This window comes from Argiope bruennichi, chromosome X2, assembly GCF_947563725.1.
Source record: "Argiope bruennichi chromosome X2, qqArgBrue1.1, whole genome shotgun sequence".
Classification (NCBI taxonomy): domain Eukaryota; kingdom Metazoa; phylum Arthropoda; class Arachnida; order Araneae; family Araneidae; genus Argiope; species Argiope bruennichi.
In genome coordinates, this window is record NC_079163.1 from 72,692,227 (window position 1) to 72,714,859 (window position 22,633).

At 29.2% G+C, this 22,633-nt stretch overlaps 1 protein-coding gene across 3 annotated transcripts in view; it reads left to right on the plus strand.

Moving 5' to 3' along the window:
- LOC129960503 (cell adhesion molecule 2-like) overlaps positions 1 to 22,633 on the plus strand; it is a 307,448-nt gene that overhangs the window by 250,994 nt on the left and 33,821 nt on the right. For 2 of the 3 annotated variants that reach the window (XM_056073974.1, XM_056073975.1), the window contains one exon: positions 21,849 to 21,956. The exons of the other annotated variant lie outside the window; for it this stretch is intronic. In XM_056073974.1, the coding sequence (XP_055929949.1) occupies positions 21,849 to 21,956 (108 nt within the window). The remainder of the gene's footprint in view (positions 1 to 21,848; positions 21,957 to 22,633) is intronic. 3 annotated transcript variants of the gene reach the window in all.

Below are 22,633 nucleotides of genomic sequence, written 5' to 3' on the forward strand. Positions count from 1 at the left end.
TCCTTCTTCAGTAGTATCTGGTCAATCCCTTGAATGCTCTCGTGTCCAACTCTTCATTGAAAAATGTGAATTCAAGAAAAATCATTACATGGTGTGTTTAAGATTCGTTCATCTAGCCATTCTGAAGAAATTCCGAAAAAAAAAAAACGTAAATTCAAACTTTTTATCATATCATTTAGAAGAAGATCATTTAGAATTAGATCATAAGTTACTTTTATTTTTGCCTCATAATTGAAAGAAAGAGTATAAGGGAATCAATCCATGCTCACATAAATTGTGCCACGACAATTAAATTTTAGAATTTGTTGCACGGAAAATTTGTTGCATCACATGCCAATGAAAGATAACATATATTTCAACATTAGGTAACAATTCTTGCCTAATGTCACAAGATTTGATATATATGTTTAAAACAGATTTCCATCTACATTAGCTCGTATTATATTTGACGTTATCCTTACACATTTAATAAGACTATAATAATTTATGATTGATATTTATATTACTTTTATATTTCAACATTTGACAACAATTCTTGTCTTGTATCACAAGATTTGATGCATGTGTTTAAGACAGATTTCCATCTACATTAGTTAATATTGTATTTGAGGTAGACCTTACACGTTTAATCCACATGTAATAATATGGGACTGATATTTATATGAATTTTATATGCTCATATGTGATTACCCACTTCATAAAATGGTTATTGAAGATAATGTATGATTCACGCTTTTTTTTAAACAAATAAATCTTATTAAAAAAAAATGTTCTAAGTCTGAACTGAAAAAAAATATATATTCCCTAAAAATTATAATAGTTTTGATAAACATTACTAACAGTTAATCTTTTTTCTTTATTAGAAAGAAAAACGATGCTTTTTAGATATATTAAAGTATCAGATATAACGGTAATTTGAACTCATTTTTGTAAATAACGGAAGCCCGATTACCAAATAAAACAGCTCCCAGCAAAATATCGGAAAGACCGCAGCAGAGTAAGAATCTGTAGCAAGAGACAGAAAAGACAATTCGCTATGTCCAATAAATAGTTATATTCGATATTAAATGTGTATTTCTTGGAATAATAGCGTGGCATCTTTCCGTGGCCACAGTCGATTTGTTCTAGGTGGTACCAGGTGTAGAGGTGGAGGGGAGGGAGAGAGAGAAAGAAAGAGAGGAGAAGGTTGCGAAATGGAAAACGCAAAATCATCGTTTTGGAAAGAATCAGCCCGGTTTTACGTTTCAATTCTGGCTTTCCGGAATTTCTTCTAAAAATGTCGTTTGCCATGCAGTTTTCGAAAAATGCGTTAAAAGTTTCAAAATAAATCTTATCTTGTTGTCAAATATTTCATCTAGCATGATAGAAAAGAACAACCTTTTATTCTCGTAAAATTTGATTTTGTAAGGTAAGTTAGAACGTGGGTCAAAATCATTCTGGCTCTAAAAAAACAAACGGAAAATTTCTCTGAGTTTTATTGTTTTCTAGGAAAGTATCATTACAGATTTTATAGCTTTGTTTCTCTTACTCTTCAGCTGAAATCAGACATATTTTCTTCTTTTAAAAAAAGACAATGAATAACATTTAATCATAAAAAATTCTTACGAATTTTCATTTTTTTGCTAAAAAAGGCCACTTAAATAAACGAGTATAAAAACAACGGAAAAAAAATCTAATATTGCAATGAAACTGTAACTGAAATAAGTTCTTTAAAAATATTTTGTTTTTAAAAGTTGTTATTTCTTTGACCGATTGCCCTTTTGATCAGTGCTGGTAATTTTTGAAAACTTTGGTTATTTAAAAATTCTTAACCAAGAGTTAAGAAATTTAAATGCATCTTAAACTAGTTATAGAAATTTAAATGTGAAATTATACTATGCTATACCTTTGACTACCTTGATGTGTTTTCTTTTAACCAGATCAAAGAAATAATGTTTCTTATATTAGAGAAGCTACGGATGTTTGATCCAAGATAATTACCACTTATTAAGAGATAATTAGAAATTTGTGAGTGCATCCCCATTTGATCTTTGGTCGTATGGCATATTGCAAGGGAATTCATTCCAATCTGAAAAGCCATTGTAATGGTGGTTATACAAATTTTTTTCGGAAGCCAGAAATTTTCCCTTTTTTATTCCTCCAAGAATTATAAATGTACTCTTAATGGGATAATGGATTAAAATATTCCTGAATTTTAAACTTGATTCATTCTATTATTTAATATACAAAATTATATAATTTCTTATTTCTGTGTGGTTTAATCGTTAGATTATAGAGAAAAAAAGTCAAGTTAGGGATACTTGACTCTTCAAAAAACATCATAAAACATGAATACATGTAGATGTGTGTGGTTTAATCTACTAATGCAATGCAATGTTTTGCATTGTATTTTATGATTTCGAAATTACAAATGCTCCCAATGAAAGAAATAATATTCTATAATTTAAGAAATATCAATATTTCTTAAAAATATGTCACTATGATAATCTGTTCAACAAATGTTATGCACTTTATTAATAAGTATAAGGGAAAATATTCTTATATACATTGAACAAAAAGACTATGGTGATTCTGTATATTTTTGAAAAACTGATATATTTTCCTGATTTATATTTCTAATGAAAGTTCTTATACAAAACTAAATGATTAAATATAAAAGTTTTGTAAGTTATCTATAGTTGGAAAAATTAAAGTCGTTTTCACACAAAAAAGGAAATAAAAATATTTTCCAATTTTTTTAAAGTTTTTGTTGTTGTTGTTGTTGTTGTAAATTCTATTATTGAAAGTTGACGTGTAATAATTGCACAGAAATCAAAAAAGACTTTTAAAATGTTTCTGAATCCTTTGATAGAGATTTATAAAGATGAACTGGTATCCGACATATCACAATTCTAAAAACCCATGCATTTTCGTGGAATAAAAATTAGAGTTAAATTCTCTGTCTTTAGAGAAAAGAAAATGTCCTCTTTTGAACAATCATATAATACTCACAGAAAGAAGCAAAAGCAATTTTTGTTTTTTGTTTTGTTGTTCTTGTCACTGTACGGTATGTTTTAGACAGCAAAGTGTTTCGTTAAAATAATATTTATGGTGCAGAATCAAAACTATATTTCAAATACACAATCGCAAAACAACCTTCGTAATTTGGCGTAACATTGTCTGTCGATGAGAGGAGATGTACGACAGTAGACAACTTCGAGGTAATTTAAATGAACAAAGAGAAGTTTGAAAAAGCACATATTTTTCGACACAGAGATTTATACTACCATCAATTTTAGAACAAATATTCATTATTTGCATTCGGTACTTTTGAAATTTTTCTCTTCCCAGGATTACCAAGCCTCTCAAAGCAGTTTAGAAAGACTATTCTTACAAAATGGCAAGGAAACAAACATTTGTGCCTTAAATATCTATATCTTCATATTCAAAATGCATTCTTCCTTGCTGGTTGGTAACCATGAACTTCCTAAATTCTTCTATAAACAGTGGTACTTTCAAAATGAACAGAATCACAACAATACTGATAGCGATAGAGAAAATTTAATCGAAATTTGCAAATTTATTCGAAATTATTTCGATGCAAATTTATTCGAAAAAATCTAAATGGTGAATTTGACAGCTCTTTCGTGACAATTTATGTAAATTCTAGATTATTTTTAGTTTCTAAAATCTTATTCCAAAAGAATTAATGCTCATTTATAATGAAATTAAAAGTAAAATTTTGAAAGAGCTTTGCTATTGATAACCAAAAATGAAAAGAAAAAAAAACGATTTGAAACAGTTATTGTTTTTATATGAATTGGTAGGCAGCCTTTAAGCAGAAGCAATCACTATCTGTCCTAAAATAGTAACCAGTTGTGATGATGAAGTATTCTGCGAAAATTATTTAAAAATGTACCAAGAGTTTAATAGCAATTGATTTGGATATTAATAATTATCCTCCAAAATACATGTGGTTAATTTTGGAGGGAAATATTACTCCAAATAAATTATTATAATGAAAGATTTGTTTTTAATAAATTACCTTTGACACGTTGACTGCCGTGTCACTCACAATCTTGTGACAAAAGTTCTCAGTCAATGTAAAATTTGATGCGAGTAGAACAAGCCTATGTTTAGTTTATATTTAATTATTATAGCACATTGCTCAGCACGTGAATCGCCTGTGATTCATACATACTATCTAATTAGATATTTTATTCTCTACTAAAATTAAAAAAAAGAGCAAATAAGTAAGCATCTTATTACAGAGTTGTCCAAATCATAGGCATCAATCATGGCAGAGAACATGTTAATAGTTGCTATACTCTTTAAAAGTAAAATCATATATAAATCATTATAACATAGAAGTTCTTTTCGAAATGGAAAAAACAAACGGAGCATTCGATATAAACACCAGTCATCTCGATTTTATAAAATATCCGACAGCTACTGCTACGTATTCGTTTTTATGTAATATAAAATTGAAAAAAATTATTAAGTAATATAGTAATTGGGAAATGCTTTAACCATAGACGAAATTGATATTAATCTGATCCTTTTGTTTCATTTCAAAAATGAAACAAAAAAAATGAAATGAAAAAAGTGAAATTTACTCTCCTAGAAATTATTTGAAAAAATCTCGTTATAACATTATCAACAATCATATTGTCAAATATTCCGATTTTTTTCTCCTGTAGCATTCCTAACTGAAAAAAACTTTCTTTCTGCCTTCAATAAAATGCTGGAGTGGAGGTGAAGAAAAATTCTCCACGTAATGGTTTTATGTGCTTTAAAGTCACGAACAAGATGATGTAGACTGATATATTATAGCTACAAAGTAAATAACCAGAAATATAAGTTTGCATTTTATGGTTGTATCAAAAACCCAATAAAGCTCAAATGTTTTCCGTAAATTGCTTTATTTTCTTTTAGTAGGCATGAATAAAATGCTTATCTAAATGATGAAATAAAGTGTTTTATCGTCATATTTTTAGTAAATGGCACAATGAAAAGTATACATTCATACCATAAATATTCAGTGGGGAAGATTACACATAATGTATCGATACAAGTTTTCTTAAATCGTTTAAGAAAATAATTATTTATGCTTTATTTATATTTGAAATTTTAAATATTTCTCTCGATTGAGGTATATGTTTTATAAACATGTACGCTTATTTTTTATAACGAATTAGCTCTTGGAGTAGTTAATGATATTGAAAATATTTATAAATGAGCAATTTTATATCATATTTTGTAATTTTGTAACTAATTTCATTGAAAATTCTGTTTATGAAGCAGTGCCTCTAAATTTAAACGTAAAACGCAAAAAAAACAAAAAACATTGAGATCACTAGAAACGCATATTTTGACAAAGATACATCTTGAGCACCCTATATATAAATCTTAGAGCTCACATAATAGATTTTGTAGAAAGAGGTTTTACATAGTTTTATCCAGATATCAAGTATCTGAAATAAATTTAAAAATTGATATTTCGTTCAAATATATATTTTAATGCTTTCATGTATGCTACATCATTTGCAAAGCATGGAGTTGTTTGTTTTTTTGCTCCATAACTATGCAAGAAATGTGGAATTTAAACTATAACCATCTTATTAGATATCCAAAACTTCCACTAAAATGAGATACTGTAGAAATGAAAAATACCAGTACTATAAGTATCGTAATAAGAAGGCTTTATTGAAAACAGTTAAAGAAAAAAAAATCGTACTTTTAAGAGGAAGAATAGCAAGCAGATTCCCCTTAATAAAAGATATGACCTATTTTAACTGCAACAATTGACTAGATTTTGGGTCCGCTTGTCTAGCGGTTCTTCGGGATGGTATATTTATTCTTACATCAGTATTTGTGCTTGCTGCTATATATTCTTAAAACATATCATTATGCAGAGATGTTTCTTTCTAAAGCGTCACGGACGTGTTCAAAAGTATTTAAATAAAATATACTCGATGATTGATGTATTCGAGAGAAATCCTCACTTTCGAATAGCTCATCTAAAATAGGGGCCCTACGTAGCCTGCCATTAACACCATTAAAAATGAAATTTGGTCCAATGACATTTTGGAATAGACAAACATTAGGAAAAATAGATTTGCCAGCAAAGGTGCTCATCGGTGACTGTCTGTTTCCCAAAAAGTGGGCGACTTAGTTTCTGCATCAGGCAATTCAGTTGCAATAATATCTCGCTTGATTCCAGATCTATCGAAATTGTTTCCTTTTTTTGGCGTTTCTTAATTGATGTATGGTCCAACTAGTTATAGTCCATAATCAATTGTACCACTAAAAAAAATCATCTTTGAAGAAACTGAAACTTCGCTATCGTTCACTTCAAGCTCTATGCTTTCAACACCAAACAACGCTGCCGATTGGAAGCATCAACAGTATCCACCGTTCGGAATGGAGGACGAATAGTTGTTTGCATTTTGCTTTTGAGAGGATATAAACATTTAAACTGTCTTTAACGGAAACGAATATATACTCACGTTACTAACGTTTTAGCCTCTTTTTTGGTTTATATCTCAAAAATATACGTGTATATACAACTAAAACCTCACAAAATTATCACAGAAATAAAAGGAAACAAATTTTTCCCGAAACAGAACAGGTGTTCATTCTCAGGTATGCATGGTAGTTTTGTGCTTCATATTAGGAGCAGTAATTTCTTGGATTAAATGTTCATTTTTTAATTAATAAAATCTTAACCCTCCGAAGGCTTATTTTGCAATATCCGTGAGTTGGAAGTCAGTTTATTTTTTGTTGCATCCCAAGACTTTGGCCGACTAATGTGACTTTTTAAAAACTATTACAGCGTTGAATTGTATTATGTTATTATAGATTAGCAAAGAAGTAGCTGTTCATTTTGTTTTAAAAATATATGAACTTGTTTGTAAATGTTGTATCTAAATAACAACTTTTTAAAAGTCGGAGCTCATTGCTTTAATTTTCGATTCATTTAATAATCAAATACTTAAAATATATTTCTTTTCTTGTATATTATATATATTATGTTATGCCATTTCAAAGATTTAACAGAGAAATAGGTCAGGAATGAGGTGAAATTACAGATTAATCATGGGTAATCTAAATAATCACAAATCAGTAGCTTTGACTTTGGTGCTTAAAAAATAAGCTTATAAATATATATAGAATATGAAAAATAAGATAAAAACATTAGAAATATGGAGTTCAAAATAAAATTGTTTGCTGAGATTTATCGTTTTCGCAAGTTATCGTATTCTATCAACAATATCCCATGCTATATAATAGTGGTTGAAATATATGAGCAGAATATACATAGCTGTTAAATTCTACCAACCTTCTTTTCTTCTTGCTTTTATAGGCTCTGTATGGCTTTCGTTGGCTAACGTTTCCATACCCTTTTCAAGCTTGAAGTGATGAGAAATAGTAAGCTAGTATTCTGAATTAAACGTCCTTGTTGGAGTTGAATTATCAGTGGGCCAACCAATTTATGAACAAAGCTCAATGGCTTTTATTCATTGGCTTTTTTTTTCGTTTTTTACCAGATTTGGCAATTTATTCAGAAGATGATCATTATTGAGTAAAACGTCACCATAGATCATATTTTGTTGCTCTTGCAACATGGAAGGATGCATACATTTTGTAGACATAATTCATTACTCTTTTTGAAAATATTATGAAATGATATTCTTTCTGGCTCTTTCTTTTTTATATTATACGATACAATTTTAAACAATAATTATTTTCATTTCTAGAAAGAGCGCACTTGCAAATTATATAAATGTTATAATAAATAATTTGTGATGATTTGAATCACTCGGCAATTGTTTTCAATAAGGAATACAAATATACCTAAGCTATCTCAGAGATAACTCTTGCAGAACTAAGATTTAATATATGTAGTAAAATCAATAATCTCTTTTTCAAATGGAAATTTTTCTGATGCATATTTAATTAATCATCGATCATTGCGATTTAATATCTTCTCCATGATATAATTATTTTGCTCTAAGTTCAAAAATATTAATTTAAGAAAAAATTTCGAAAATATGAAAAGTATCTCTGTAGATCCTGAATACCTAAAAGTTTAGTAACAGTGTATATCAAGGTTCATCTTATCAGTGCCCATGGAAATGAAACTATATTCATTCTTTCTTGAAAATTGCTACTAACACATGGCAACAAAAAGATTTTTACTTGGTGTTTGGTATTTTTTGACTATAACTGGAATGCTGATTTCTAATACGGACGTAATGTTTGCTGCAACAGCTCTACTTTTTGAGATTTAGTATGTCTAAATTATAATATATTTAAAATTTTAAATAGCAATTTATTCTTCAAATGAAGAAAAAACAAGATGGGGTGGGGATATTAATACAGGTTTAAAAGCTGAAAATCCAGGGATGAGTGAAAAAACAATACGATGTGACATCTTTGATCATGCACTTCAAGGCTGTAAATCCTTTTGATTTAATTAACAGCTTTAGAGACCTAAGTTGTAATGTGAGTAGGGAAGCCTCTCATTAGTCAGCCACTCAGGCTATTTTAGTAAAAATATTTGAAATACTAATAATAGCAATGGTAAATTTTTCATCTATATTTAAAGAAAATGAGGGATCAAATCCAGGACAAGTGGGATATTCATATGATAACAAATTACAGGTTATGTAAACTTTCATTCAAAAATGTCGATCAAAAGAAGCTTTGGAATGAGGCAAAATAAATATTAAATTTGTTTTGTCTTTATCTAATTCATCTTATTTCTCATTTTTAATAAAGCTTTTGCAGAAGAACTGTTGTGTTTTTTGATTATTCATAAGAGCATCTCACAAAATTTATTAATGGAAGAAAAAGAATATTTCATTTAATCCTTATAACCTGAGCACAACCATTCGTTCTCTTTTCCTGAATATCTTAAGACATAAAAAAAAAGGGAACCAAACCATATCAAACCAAAGCCAGATCAGATTACTGTTGGAATCTGCAAAGAGATTGTGTAAACAAAGTTCATTCAAAAATGTCAAACAAAAGATGATTTAGACATAAAATGAAATAACTTTATATATTTTTTAACATTTTTTTTTCATTTCCAATTTTTAGCAAAGCTATTGTAGATTTGTAGGATTGTTGCTGTTTTTTTTTTTTTTTTTTTAATTGACTACATTATTTTACATAATTTATCAAAGAAAAAGAGATTTAATTTTAAGTAAATCTGCTTAAGGTAATTAATATTTTAAATAATATTACCATCATATCTTAGAAACAGTAGTTGTCGGGCAAAATTTAAAATCATGTTTGTTTTCGGCGTATGAAATGAATATAAAATAAGTTAAAGAAAATATCCAGAACCAAAACATGTTATCTATGGTAGCAGAATCAGTCATAGGACTAGAAACCCATAAGCTTAGATGTTAGAAACAGAAACAATGGATTGTAGGAAGGGAAAAGAATGTTATGTATATTGTGCTTCTCTTTTGTTTTTGATGGGTATTCACACCCAAAATGAAACCTTGTGAAGAAATTAAAATTTCTTCTTCCTGTTTAGCTTTACATGAGCTATTCCAATATCATTCTTTGCCCCTTGAATTTTAATAATTATCTGTTAATATTAGAATTAAATTATTTTAAATTTCCTTAACTAAATAACATGTATTAAAAGTACCAAATCTGTTATTGTTTTAATAATTTTTAGTTAAAAATAGGGTATTGTCTAAAAACTATCCAGAACAAATATTTAAATAACTTTTTAAAAATTTTATCTCGTATTTCTGAGTTACCTAAACATTTAACATTATTTAAAACATTCGAAATCTCAATTTCTAGAGCTATTATTCTAAAATCTGGTACTAGGTGCCGTCTTTGACAATTGACCACGATTTGAAATTAGTTGGTACATTCCAAAAGAGCATTCTTACAACTTTAAAATATGTCCTTAATATAACTAAAATACACTAAAAAAAGGTTCAAACTCACCAGCAAACATACTGTTTCCTGAAAAAACGATAAATCTATTTTTTTAGGACCTATACACAAACTTGCAAAATGAAATGAAAAATTATCCGTTTTTGAATATTTAATAAATTTATGACCTGATAATTATCTATTGATTTCCTGTCAATGAATAGTTGAAATTTCAATATACATTATCGAAAATTACTTAGCATTCCTGTAAGGTGAATTAAATTAAAATGTAAGTGAGTAATGTCTGGATAAGCCTATAAGCTTAGTAAATTATGTCTGGATAAGCATGTTATTTTAATGAATGTTATTAAATGTGTTGACAAAGATATTGCTTTATAATTACTTTTTTAACTAGAAAAAATATAATGTACTGTATCTCGATCTTTACTACTCGATTTAGTAAGAAAGAAGTATTTTTTACACTAGCTACTGAACAGAAAAATTGTTCATCTTATGCAAATTTAACACGAAATATCTATAACAAGAATTCATAGATGTTTTCAAAATGCTCAAAGTTATTAAACAACAACATTTAGGATACATCTCATTACTGTCCTTGCAATTGATGACTTGTGATGACTTAATCAGTGGTGTGTATCCGAATCAACTGAGAGCTGATATGACAGGAAATGCACAAGCTTGGCTGGCAGTATCAGGAACACCTAAACGTAGGCGAATAGAGTTCCGCTCCAACGATGCTATTGATATAGAGCTTTGCTGTCAAAGTTAATGGCTACTCGAAGCAGAATTCAAACCTCGCTAAGGGCTTGACATTTTATCCTCCTGTTTAGCATTGCATATGGGTCCTTCTTGATTAAGTATCTATTTTGAGATTTAACCTATCTAGAGTTGTAATTTTGTTAATATCCAGTCGCACCATTATTAAAATTGGTATTAATCAGAATCATTTGTCGATGTTGAATGTGAAGAATGCTTAAAAATAAGTGCATAATTCTTATGATACTTTTATTTCATTCAGATAGAATGCTGAGTATTGAATGAATAATTTATGCAAGAATGAATATTCTATAAAGATTAGCTTCTTTTTTCTAGAATATTTAGATAAAATATCTTTAAAATTAATTTTAATTGGTGTGTTTAAAAGATATTTTACGAACTGTAGAAGTAATTTTATAAATAAACGTTAGTCTGAGCAGTTTTAAATTGAACGTAATTGCTTCCTGAGTTCTAGAATATTTTCTCAAACTATAAACTGATTATTGTAAGAGTTTGAATTTTCTATTTTCTGCTTTTAAAAAAATCAAGAAGTATCGGAAGTTTTGCATTAAAATCAATTATTAAGATTAATCAATAAATTGTAATGTGTTCATAATTTCGATAAATAGTATTTGGAGGAATATGAAACTGAGATATTATAATATTTATTCGGCAGATTTAAAAAAAAATATGTTTATTATTAGCAAATTAAGAAAAGCTCTTGAAGGAAAAAGAGGAAATTCTTGAAGTTCAGCAGTTTATTTATGCGAAAAACGGAAATCATTTTTTTTTATGTGCAGCTAAAATAGAGATTGACATAATTTCATACAAAAACAAAAGAACTTGACATATTCCAAAAAATTTCTAGAGAAGCAATAGACTTAGAATATCAAAAAAGATTGAATAAATTATTTATATGTTTCTTTCAAAGTATCCTCTTTTTATACCATCATAGACAGAGAGTTTTTACGCATTTTTAAAACGATTTGTATAAAGAATTTTAGAGAAAAAAAAGATATTGTTTTGGTATAAACATTTCTGACAACAGCTTATTATTAGATATGAGAAATATTGCCTGCTGTTATTAAATTTATACTTCTTCAAAACTATTACATTTAAAAAGAGCAGTACATTGAAGAAAAGAAACATTCCTATTTCAGGATTCAAACAGGTTGTGAATGCATAGTATTCACATTTCTAAGAGATAAGACTTATTATTAATCGGAAATGAGAAAACCTTCAATCAATACGTCCACATGGAAAGAAGATTCCAAACGAATATCCGACCAAAGTGCGAACTATTTTAAATATTTTTTAAGCGAAATCGCTGATAACAAAATAAATTCCTATAAAATAGTAATCAATTGAAACATCTTTAAATACTTTTTGGCAACAAAAAATAAAATTTCAAATCAAAATTTACCATTTGAAAACATTGAAAAATATATTGATCACCACCTTTTACCAACACATGTGGCTCAACGCAGAACGGTTTGTAGATTAGTGTATGAATATTATTTAACAATAGATTAATGAAAATGCACTGGCACATTTGATGAAGCAGAAGTTACCTAAATGTATGCAACAAAGTATATCTATTTACTAACGAAAACGAAGTGAAAAGAAAGTACAATCTGATTCTGTCAATGCAAAAGAAGTTTCAATAAGGAATTTGTGACTGTCGCAATATTCTCCTAGAATGCGAAATTTAAGATAAGAAGAATAGGAAAAATTGCTAAAATATACTCAACATATTATCTAGAAACAATTTTACGTTCGATGTTTAACGGAGAAATTCATTTTTTATCTCAATGACAATCAAGCAATTTCAAGCATTTAGGCAAAGTTACAAGTAGTTCCTTGAAAATTGTCTCTGCATTCCTTGAAAAAATGAACACTGATACAGGTATTGCACATATATTTTTCAAAATATTACTGAAAATTTCCTTGACGTTTTACTTACAAACTACTGTGTCTTTGATTTGTTGAAATGTGCTCTTATAGCCCAGAAAATAGGCTATCAGATCGAATATTTTAAAAAGTAGTTTTTGTATTTCAACATTAATTAAACGGTCCTAAAGTCGTCCCAAAAATATGTAAATGCCCTATATATTTTTGATCTAGTTACAATTTAGTGAAATAAAGCGAGATAATCGTGCGTTGTGAACAGTGGGAGATTTACATCCTGAATGATTTAATATATCACGAAATTGTATGAAACAATCATATTATGACACATTCTACTGATTTTAATGATTAATAATTAATCGCCTTTTGTTTTATGTCTTAAGTTTGCGTTTCCATTCCTGATCATTTTATATACGAAGTCTTAATAATGAATGTAAATAAAGTGGTTAAGTTCTGCCTTATTTTTGAAATTTGTTTTCTACATTATTTTCAGTGCTGACTCTAAAGTTAAGATCCACTTTTTTTCTACAATGTAAGACTCATTCTCAGAACGATTTCTTATTTTATTGGAAGTAAATCAAAATATTTTGACATTTCTATTTTTATTATCACATCACAAATAAAAAAGTACATTCACATTCGAGCCCTGCCACAATTTAGATTATAAATTAAGAAAAAAGTGAAAAATTCCTTTATTGTCGCTTTCTCTTCTTCTGAGGACTTTCTCAACGTTTCTTCTTTCTTTTGTTGAACTTGACAGGCATCGTTTTTTTTCATCATCCACCAGTAATTAGCTATCATATATACTATTACGACTTTCTTAATACCATCTTTCTATTTCCTCTAAATCTTATTGAAATCTTTTACCTAGTTCCTTGCATCTAAGTTTTCATGGAAATAGTTTGATTAAGAATTGAGAAAATTAACTTTTAAACTCATATTACTCTGGTGTTTGGTGTTTGCTGTCATGTCTTCTCTATCAGACTTGTACTTGGGGCCGTTTTTTCCCAAGAAAACTTGTTATTGCAAGCTGGAAATACATCCTAACTTTATTTCTTATGATCAGTTCCTATAAATAGACCTTTCTTTAGCTTTCTGTCAGACAAACCTGTGGAAATTTTTCACAAAGATATGAGAAGCATTCTTCTTTAGAAAAAGTCTTAATAGACTACTTTTATACAATGGGTTGGAAATTAATTTTTTTTTATTGATTCAACTTTATCTTACTCTGTGTTTGACTCAAAGCTCCAATGCTCTCATTTTTGGACAATATTTCTACAAAATATTCTTTTTATTACAGCTAAAAAAATTGGCAAAAAAAATTATTATTGTTGCGTATACGCTGTCTAGAAACAACTTAAATAATCCAAACAGACAGAATTTTATTCCAATTCAATTTTTTCATAGAATTCATTTAAATTAACTAAAAAGGGCAATTATGAGGGAATATGAAAAATGGTTGGGAATAGAATAAGAAAGATGGAGGTAAAAGAGAAAACACGCATCAACAACTAAGAGATCGAGGTTTCATTTTTGAATCTCATAATTGTTTTCACAAGACAGTTTGCCAATATTGAAGAGCATCCTAAGTAAATGATAGGGCTTTATTCCTTGGATAGAACTAGATAGATCAAATTGTTATCTAAAATCTATAAGCTGGTTTCATAAGTCTATTCATAGACAGCACTCGTATATGTTAAACTGTGATTTTCAAAAAAGTAAATGATGCAATTTTGTATTTGTTTCTCCAGTTATTAGCATGCAAAAAATCAATCAAAGCATTCATTGATCTTCAGATATTTTTTTCCATTGCAAAAGCGTTTATAAAAGTTTGTATTATATAGAGAAAAGGAAACACTTTGAAAGAGCAAAAGGAAACTGTTATATAAATTCTTCAGAGTTTAAGAATATATATTATTTATATGAAAGGATTTTATTGGGTTAATTGTTTTCGTTTTTTCCTCCTTTATGAAAAATATTGTAAGTCTTTCTTTGAAAACAAAATCAAAACGTGCAAGAAGAAAGTCTTTCCTGAACATGGAGTTCCCTGTACATGGAGTTTGAAATAAATTAAGGAAAAATAAATATATTGATGATCAGACTATGCGAATATTTAAAGCTTCCGCAGGGCAGTGGTTGTCTGGTGACAAGTTATCAGCTTCGGAACCGGATGGTTTCAGCTTCGATTCTACTAAAGAACCATCGTGTAGATAGTCTGGAGCACTACAAACCAGTCGGGGCCAAACGTCCCCCTGCTAGCATGGTGTGATAATTTGACGAAGGATTGCCAGCTCATATATCGTCCTCGTCAACTTACCCCGATTCAAAATTACTAGATCCGTCCCAAAATAGGCCTAGTGGTGCTTTAATATGGGGCGTTAATGTAACTAAACTAAATTTAACTTAACCCTGCAGCTGCGTACCCGCGATTTCCGCGTGTTGCCATTTAGTCCCTTTTCTGTTGCATCCCACGTTTTTCGCTGTTTATAGTGTTTACTTTTACGATTTCAGATTTTTATATTATTATCGTGTAATATATAATATCAGTTCACTTTCTTTGAAAAATATTTGAACTTATTTGCAAACATCGGATCTAAATAGTGATTTTAAAGAGTTACACAGCCAGAGGGTCAATGTTTGTGCAATAATCAGAAAATTTAGCATCTGTGCAACAGTCAGATGCTTAATGCATTTACATATCATGGATAAGTGGCACTCGGGACACACATATTTCCGCTATCCTTCGACACATTTTTCATTATAAAGTGAAATATCTTTATCGCTATTTTGTCGTAGTGTCTTCTCTTAAGATTGGTACCATGGACACGTTTAACTTACTTCTTCCCCTCGCTATCGAACGCAATATTTTATTTTAGTATCATTTGAAGCCAGGAATTCTGGCTTGACTGGAAAGCAAATATTTCCCATCACATATGACATCGATAATGAGAGTGCTCGAGATGATAGTGGCATTTCCTGTTGCTTTATACTAATATTCTTCCTTTCTATCTGAAAATTTTCTTTCGTCCTCTTAGCAACTATTCACGTTTCTCGATAACGCTGAACAAATTTCTGACTGTCGTAGAATTGGTAATTTATCAAAAATATCTTCTCTAGGGTCATTCTTCTCTATCATTCTATAGGGAGCAATAAGGTACAAAATAAAATTTTACTTTTTTGGTAATTCCCATTCTTTGTTATAAAATTTTTTATGAATTATGAGTATGTATTTTTTGATATTCTGCATTAATCCTTCCTAAAAGTATTTTCTGAGAAAAAATTCAAAATTTTTTTTGTTAGGCCATTTCATGTGAAGAAAAGACCATTTGACGTCCACTGAATACCAAACTAGCTAAAAGAGGGAGATAAATAATATTCAGTCCGTCCTTTTTAAAAAGAATTTTAATTCTTCAATGCAGCATGTTTACTTACATACGATACCCTATTAGTACAAAATAATGTGCGATATCTCAACGTTATTATTCGATATTCTGAATGCAGTAGAATGTTATGAATATATCGCAATTCTATTGTTAAGAATTTTGTGCTAATAGTGTTAACTTTGCGCAACTTCAGATTTTTGTTTCTGTATTAGATACAGAGACAAATCGAACTCCCTTATTAAAAGCTGTCGATAACGAAGCATTTCGCTTGGTGAATATGATAAACGGAATTTTTACTCTATATTACAATTTCAACATTAACATATGCAATAAACTGGCTTGTGAATATTTGAATATTTCATATGTTGTAATGGTGTAAATTAAAACAGGTGCTAAATGTAAAGTGATGCAATGTGATTTTTATACTCATTTCGGCATTTTAGAGATGTAATATTGTTTCTTTTTTGTTTTGTAATTAGCTTTCGCTGCCGTATTTTAAGAATAACTTTTGTTGCACTTATCAAAAGCGAAAGAAGGTTGTACTTGAGTTATTATGAATTTGTAAATAACTATAGGAATATTCCATGGAGTACCCAGATTAGTATTATATATATATATATATATATATATATATATATATAAACAGAAAAACTCCTTTCCTTAAACAGACAAGACAAATTGCATGTATTAAACGTGAATTCATTTTCCAATAGTCACAAAATCTTTGTTTCTTTGCTTAGTTAGAATTTCAGGACATTATTTTTAAATGCTGTAAAAGATGCAAAGCTTAATTTATCACCGGAAAAAGCGGGATGCAAATATTATAATATGATCTTCACTCGAATTTTAAAAATGCGAATTTTACATCAACTGGATTTATTTTTGTTTATGACATTTTATAGAGTGATCTCTATAGATTCCGAATCAAATAAATTAAAAATAAGTTGCAAAAGATTATATTCTTTACCAAATCTTTACATAAACTGTTCAAACATTTCTGAGGAAGTTGTAGGCCACAAGGCAGAAACCTCTACAAAACTAGCTAAGAAGACATGAGAAAAATCGAATTAAAAACCTTTGAACTCTTATGCGTCCATGTGCTATTTCTTCCAAGCACTGTCTTAAAATAGAGAAATAATTAGCAATAAATATTATTATTAAATATGGCCTACCATGGTTGTTTCATGATTATTGATTTCAGCGGTAACAATCACCAAAAATATAAAGTTTACTCCTCCAGCAGTTATTTTATTGAGACAAAGTGCGTCTGGTTGTATTACCATCTCTAAACGAATCTTTATTGATTTTTGTGCTCAATGAACTAATAATACTTTTAAATTTCCTTTAAAATAATGTGTAAGGTTTTAATTATAATTTATTATTTGTTATTTAATATTAATAATGAGTAAATGTTTACGATTAAAGACAACGTCTGTAATAGTGAGCAATTGGTCCAGTTTGATTGTTGGTCTGCGATCTAATTCCGAATGTTGAGATTACCATGTTCGAGTGATTGATTTTTTTCCCAATATCACACATTTGAGTATTCTGATAACTATGACAAAATCAAAACGAATAAAAAGAAATAATGGGTAGATAAAAATAGAGATGAACTATTGAAATATAGAAAGTTATTCGTGTACTTATATCCATATTGAATCACAATTTAAAGCAGTAAGAGTGTTCTCCCCAAAATACTTTCACTACTCTCTACTAAAGATGCTATTCCCTTCCCGTATCCTTAAATTAGGGAATTTACCTGAGGTCTTGAATGCCCTGCCATAGCATAGATAGAATGCCATGGCATAGATAAATAGTAGTTACGAAACATAGAATTTTAGCTTAAATCTATCGTTTTACTAATTCTAGATATAGTTGATTAAATGCTGACATGTAGTTAACACACAAATACCAGAAAATCAAATATATATATTGGACACCTTCTTTCCAACTAATTGAAACTAAAAAATTGACAGAGAATTACATTCGCAGTATAATATCAAATGACAGATTCCATTTTTTGAGTTATTGTGCTTACAAGTATGAGGTTAAACGAATTCGAGTTCATATAAGTTACAAAATAGTGCTTACAAGTATGAGAAAGTACAGGCTGGCAGAAGATTAATCCGATGTCAGATCTGATTCCAAATTTGATACAGATCTATAATTTCGATGTTAAATCTGCGCTTGAAATTTTACCTATCTAACTCTTTTCATTAAATAGTTAGCATGTTAACTTATATTCGGACAACTGGATCAAAATTTGATAGAAATCTGCGAATATAATGTTGAGACCATTTACGAAAATTCAACAGTCTCGTTAAGTGAGTTTTTGAGTTATTGTATTTGCCAACAAATAGACATAATTTTAACCGATAGACATAATTGAACCGATAGACATAATTTTAAAAAAATGCGTTTTTCGGATTCAGGGAGGTCTGAAGCGTAAAGACTCATCAAAATCATTCCAAAAATGTGTTTTCCGACTCAGGGTGGCTTGAAACGTACAGATTCGTCGAAATCTCGACGTAGAATTTTTTGACGATTACAATACTTCTCTTTGTATACTTCATATATGAGAAAGTAAAACCAAAACCAAAAGTAGATGAACTTCAAAAATTATATATATACCACTACGACGATGATATGTTTTATGCCATCCTGTCGATACTGCTACGTTCAGTGGTGGCGGGGTGGTCGGCTGTACACAAAAAAAAGAAGGTATGTTTTATGACCTGGAATAGAAAATTAATTGCTCAAGCATTGTTTAAAAGTGGATAAAATTTATTATGGCATATGGCAAAAATGCTAGAAATATGATATTTTCATTTATTAAAAATAATTTAAGCCACATATTTTCTGAAAAAAATGTAGGTACAAATTGTCTTTATCTGTATTCTCAAGTGCCACTCGTTTTATATCCAAGAAAACTGCTACCGATTTCTTTGGTCCATATCAAGAGATTTTCGCTTGAAAATTAAAAATTTACATATATTTCTTAAACCTGCATTATAAAGAAATTCGTAAATTCATTTTTACAGAAAATGCTTACCTGATCATTTTCATTTCCTATTTGTCAGTTTCTAATTAACTTCGTGCCAGCAATAATCAGGTTCCCCAGAAGAAAGATGTAAAAACAAATTCATGGATTCATGATTTTTTTTTCAGATTATTTCTCCCCACATGAATTCAGTCAGATCTCTTTATCAAGGGAATGAAACTATTATTTCATACATGAAGAAATGAAGGATGAATTTGCAGTCCTTATCCTAAATGTTGACACCACACTTAAATGCAGTATTAACATAGATACCCTGATTCGTGAAAATGTCTTGTCTTTGGTACATTTCCATAATCCTGTTCAAATCACATACAACCAGACAAAAAAGGCATACGTATGAACATCTAAAGCATGGGACATTATATAAAGATTTAAAGATAATGAAAAGCTTTGTGTTAATAGTAATTTTACAGGTGCACATTTTTTTCAAAACCAGCAATGTGTGATTCAAGACAAGCAGCACTATTCAATCCTTTAAACCCTATAGCTCCTTTGCAACAGTTTCATAATCCAGCATTAGTAATACCCCCTAAGCGCATTTGTACAATACTTTGACCGCATCAAGCATTTGAGCTGGATCTGCTGTTCTTTACAGTATTTTTTTCTCAAAACGTTATCTAAAGTCCACGGAAAAATAAAATAAACAACACTATCATCTGAAAATCAGTCAACTTCCAAAAAATTGTCGGGCAAAGTTGTAAAAGAATTAGATCCAAAACAGCGGAAATCAGTAAATTGAAATTAAGATTCGTTCATACTTTAAGATAATGAAGTTCTTCCATTTGCGTTAAGGGATATAAGCTGAGAAGCTGAGGCGAATGATATTGAAAATAGGAATGGTTTTATTCAAAAGATTGTGATTAATAAACCTGCTTAAATTGTTCAATAAGTAACAAGAGGCTTCACGAAAATTACAATAAGAGGAAAACAAACACAGTTACGTTCGTGTCGAGTATTTTGAACCAACTGAAAGAATTTTCGGATCTGCAAGTGTAAGATAGAATTTAATAAAATAGATAAGAAAATAAGATAGAATTTAATAGAATTTATACGCAGTGTCCTTACACGTTTTAACAATTCTTAATAAAGATATGATGATGTCGTGTCCGTGTGACCACGGAAAAGGGGGTGCAGTAGCTTCTGAGGGTAAAGACCCCTGAGCACCCGAGGGCAGAAGTCTGACTTCTAGCTCATATGAAGAAGACACGCACACATTCGCTTGCACAACCCCATTTTATAGCGGTGCACATTCATACACCTCACAGATAGAACACAGATGAAGTACAACCATGCCCGAACCGGAATTCGAGACCGAGACGACCAGATCACGGGGAAGATGCGCTACCTCTATGCCAGTACGCCGACAAACAAAGATATGCACATGTGATTTGTTTTTGTATTCAATGAAGAAAATATATGTATTTTCTCCGTATCAAATTGTGTGTAATAAATCGAAGGCAGCGTATCGAAATGGTACGAAATTTTTAAACATAGGTGAACTGATATTATCACAAATTTGTTGTGCCATTCATAATGTGACACAACATTTCCGGCTTCTTGAATGTTGTAGAAGTCTTGAGTTTAAGTAGTTTTGAATGATCAAAATCGTCAAGATCATTCCTGATAATATTGATGATTGAATTCCATTCGTGTATGCCGAAGCCGATGCTGTGTCTGTGTTAGATTCAAATTCAATAAAAATCGTACAAACAACACCATTTTCTGCAAAGGAATCATATTGAACGAGATTTGGCTTTCATATAAATAAGAAAAAACCTTAATGTTTATTTATAAATTAAAAAACAAAGAAAATATATCTTTTTGTTAGTCTATTTTTAATCACCCCTTTTTTAAACAAGAGCATCCGTTATATATTATTTATTTTATAAAAATCTCTTCTGTTGTTTGACAAGGTATTTAAAAAATCGAAAATGATAGCAATCTGGTTTAAACTATCATAATTTGTAAATAGATTAGTTATTGAATTTCTATAATTTCTGCTATATCTTGAGGTACAGCAGAATCATTTGCTTTGCTCTAAGAACAATATATTCATATTTTTCTTGTCATTTTAGTAGTATTTAAAACCATTTTAATGTACGATGTTTAAATGAAATGCAGAATTTAGTACATAATGCGTACATGCTTCTTTATATGACTGTACATGCTTTTAGTTTTTTTTTATTATTATTATTTTATACCATCATCGCTTACAGTTCCTAGTATCAAACGCCCATTATTTAACTTTTACTTAGAATTTACATATTTGTGATGCCACGTCTTTAGTTTCAAATTGTGTTCTTTAGTCGATGATCTACAAATATGTATAGCCAGATCCTTAAAAGAATAATGTAAAAAATAAACAACGTGTCCATTTAAAGAGCCAGTCTAAAAATCAATGTACGGATATAGTTCATTAAAATGTTCTACTTTAAAAATATGAAGAATTACTAAATAAACTATGCATTTTTATTTTTTTTATTTATATTTTTACGTAAATTTAAAATGCCTTTTAAAATGTAATTATAATTTAGAAAAATAATTTATTATAAAAATTCAAAGTTCGAGTGTCTTCAAATAAATATTTTTTCTATCCTTCAGACTTAAAGCAAATTACTGCTTTTTTCTAAAATGTATTACTGCTTTTTGGAGATATATTTTATAGGTTATAATGACTCAATATAAGACGTGACTTTTTTTTTAAACTTGTAACCCATAATCATTTCAAACTTTCCATTTTATTACAAAGTCTTTTTTTTTAAAAAATACGGGTTTATTTTACGGTTACTTACAGAAACCATATTAGTAATGCTGGTTAATTTTTTGTTGTTCAGATAACGAAAGAAAACAATGCGCCTACGACGAATCCCAGAGTCGCGGCCTCAAATATGCTGAAAAGTGAAAATCTCAAAAAAGTGGACTTCACTCAATTTAATGCAGAGGTATATAATATTAATATATTTGGTTAACATTTTGGTTGTCTCCCTTAAATCCCATTTCCTTGCCCTTGCCTTACCCCTGTGTATAAAGCCAATGTTTTCTGTAAATTCCATACAGTGATGTATAAAACTTGAGCAGACAATCAAAAAATTAATTGAAAAACAAAACAAACATTATGAAATTGGAATCTTCAAAAAATAATTTATGTAGTTTAATTTTCGCCTTTTTTTTATTTTGCTTGAATTCTTACTTTTTTGCATTATCAATCATTTACTTGTTTATGGTTTTATGTTTAAAAATGCTTTTATAATGATGCATTAGTATACAGTAAAATCGTGTATTAACATAACGTGACCGAATTTAATTAATTAATTAAAGAAAGAAATTAAATTCTGAAATTCGAATATTCGAAAAATAAATTATAGATTTACACTTTATTTGCATTTGTATTTCTTTAAATTTTATTTAATCAGATGTATTATTGTTTTTTTAGTTCGATATTTCTTTATAGTTTAAAGAAAAATGGTACTAATAATACATTGCCATTCTATCTAACAGATTCACTTAAACTGGAGACCATTTTGCATTGACGATCTTAAAAATCAGTAATATTTCGAACTATTTTCAGCTCCTATAACATTTTACATCAGTTAAGGCGAAAAACATGAAACTCATCAAA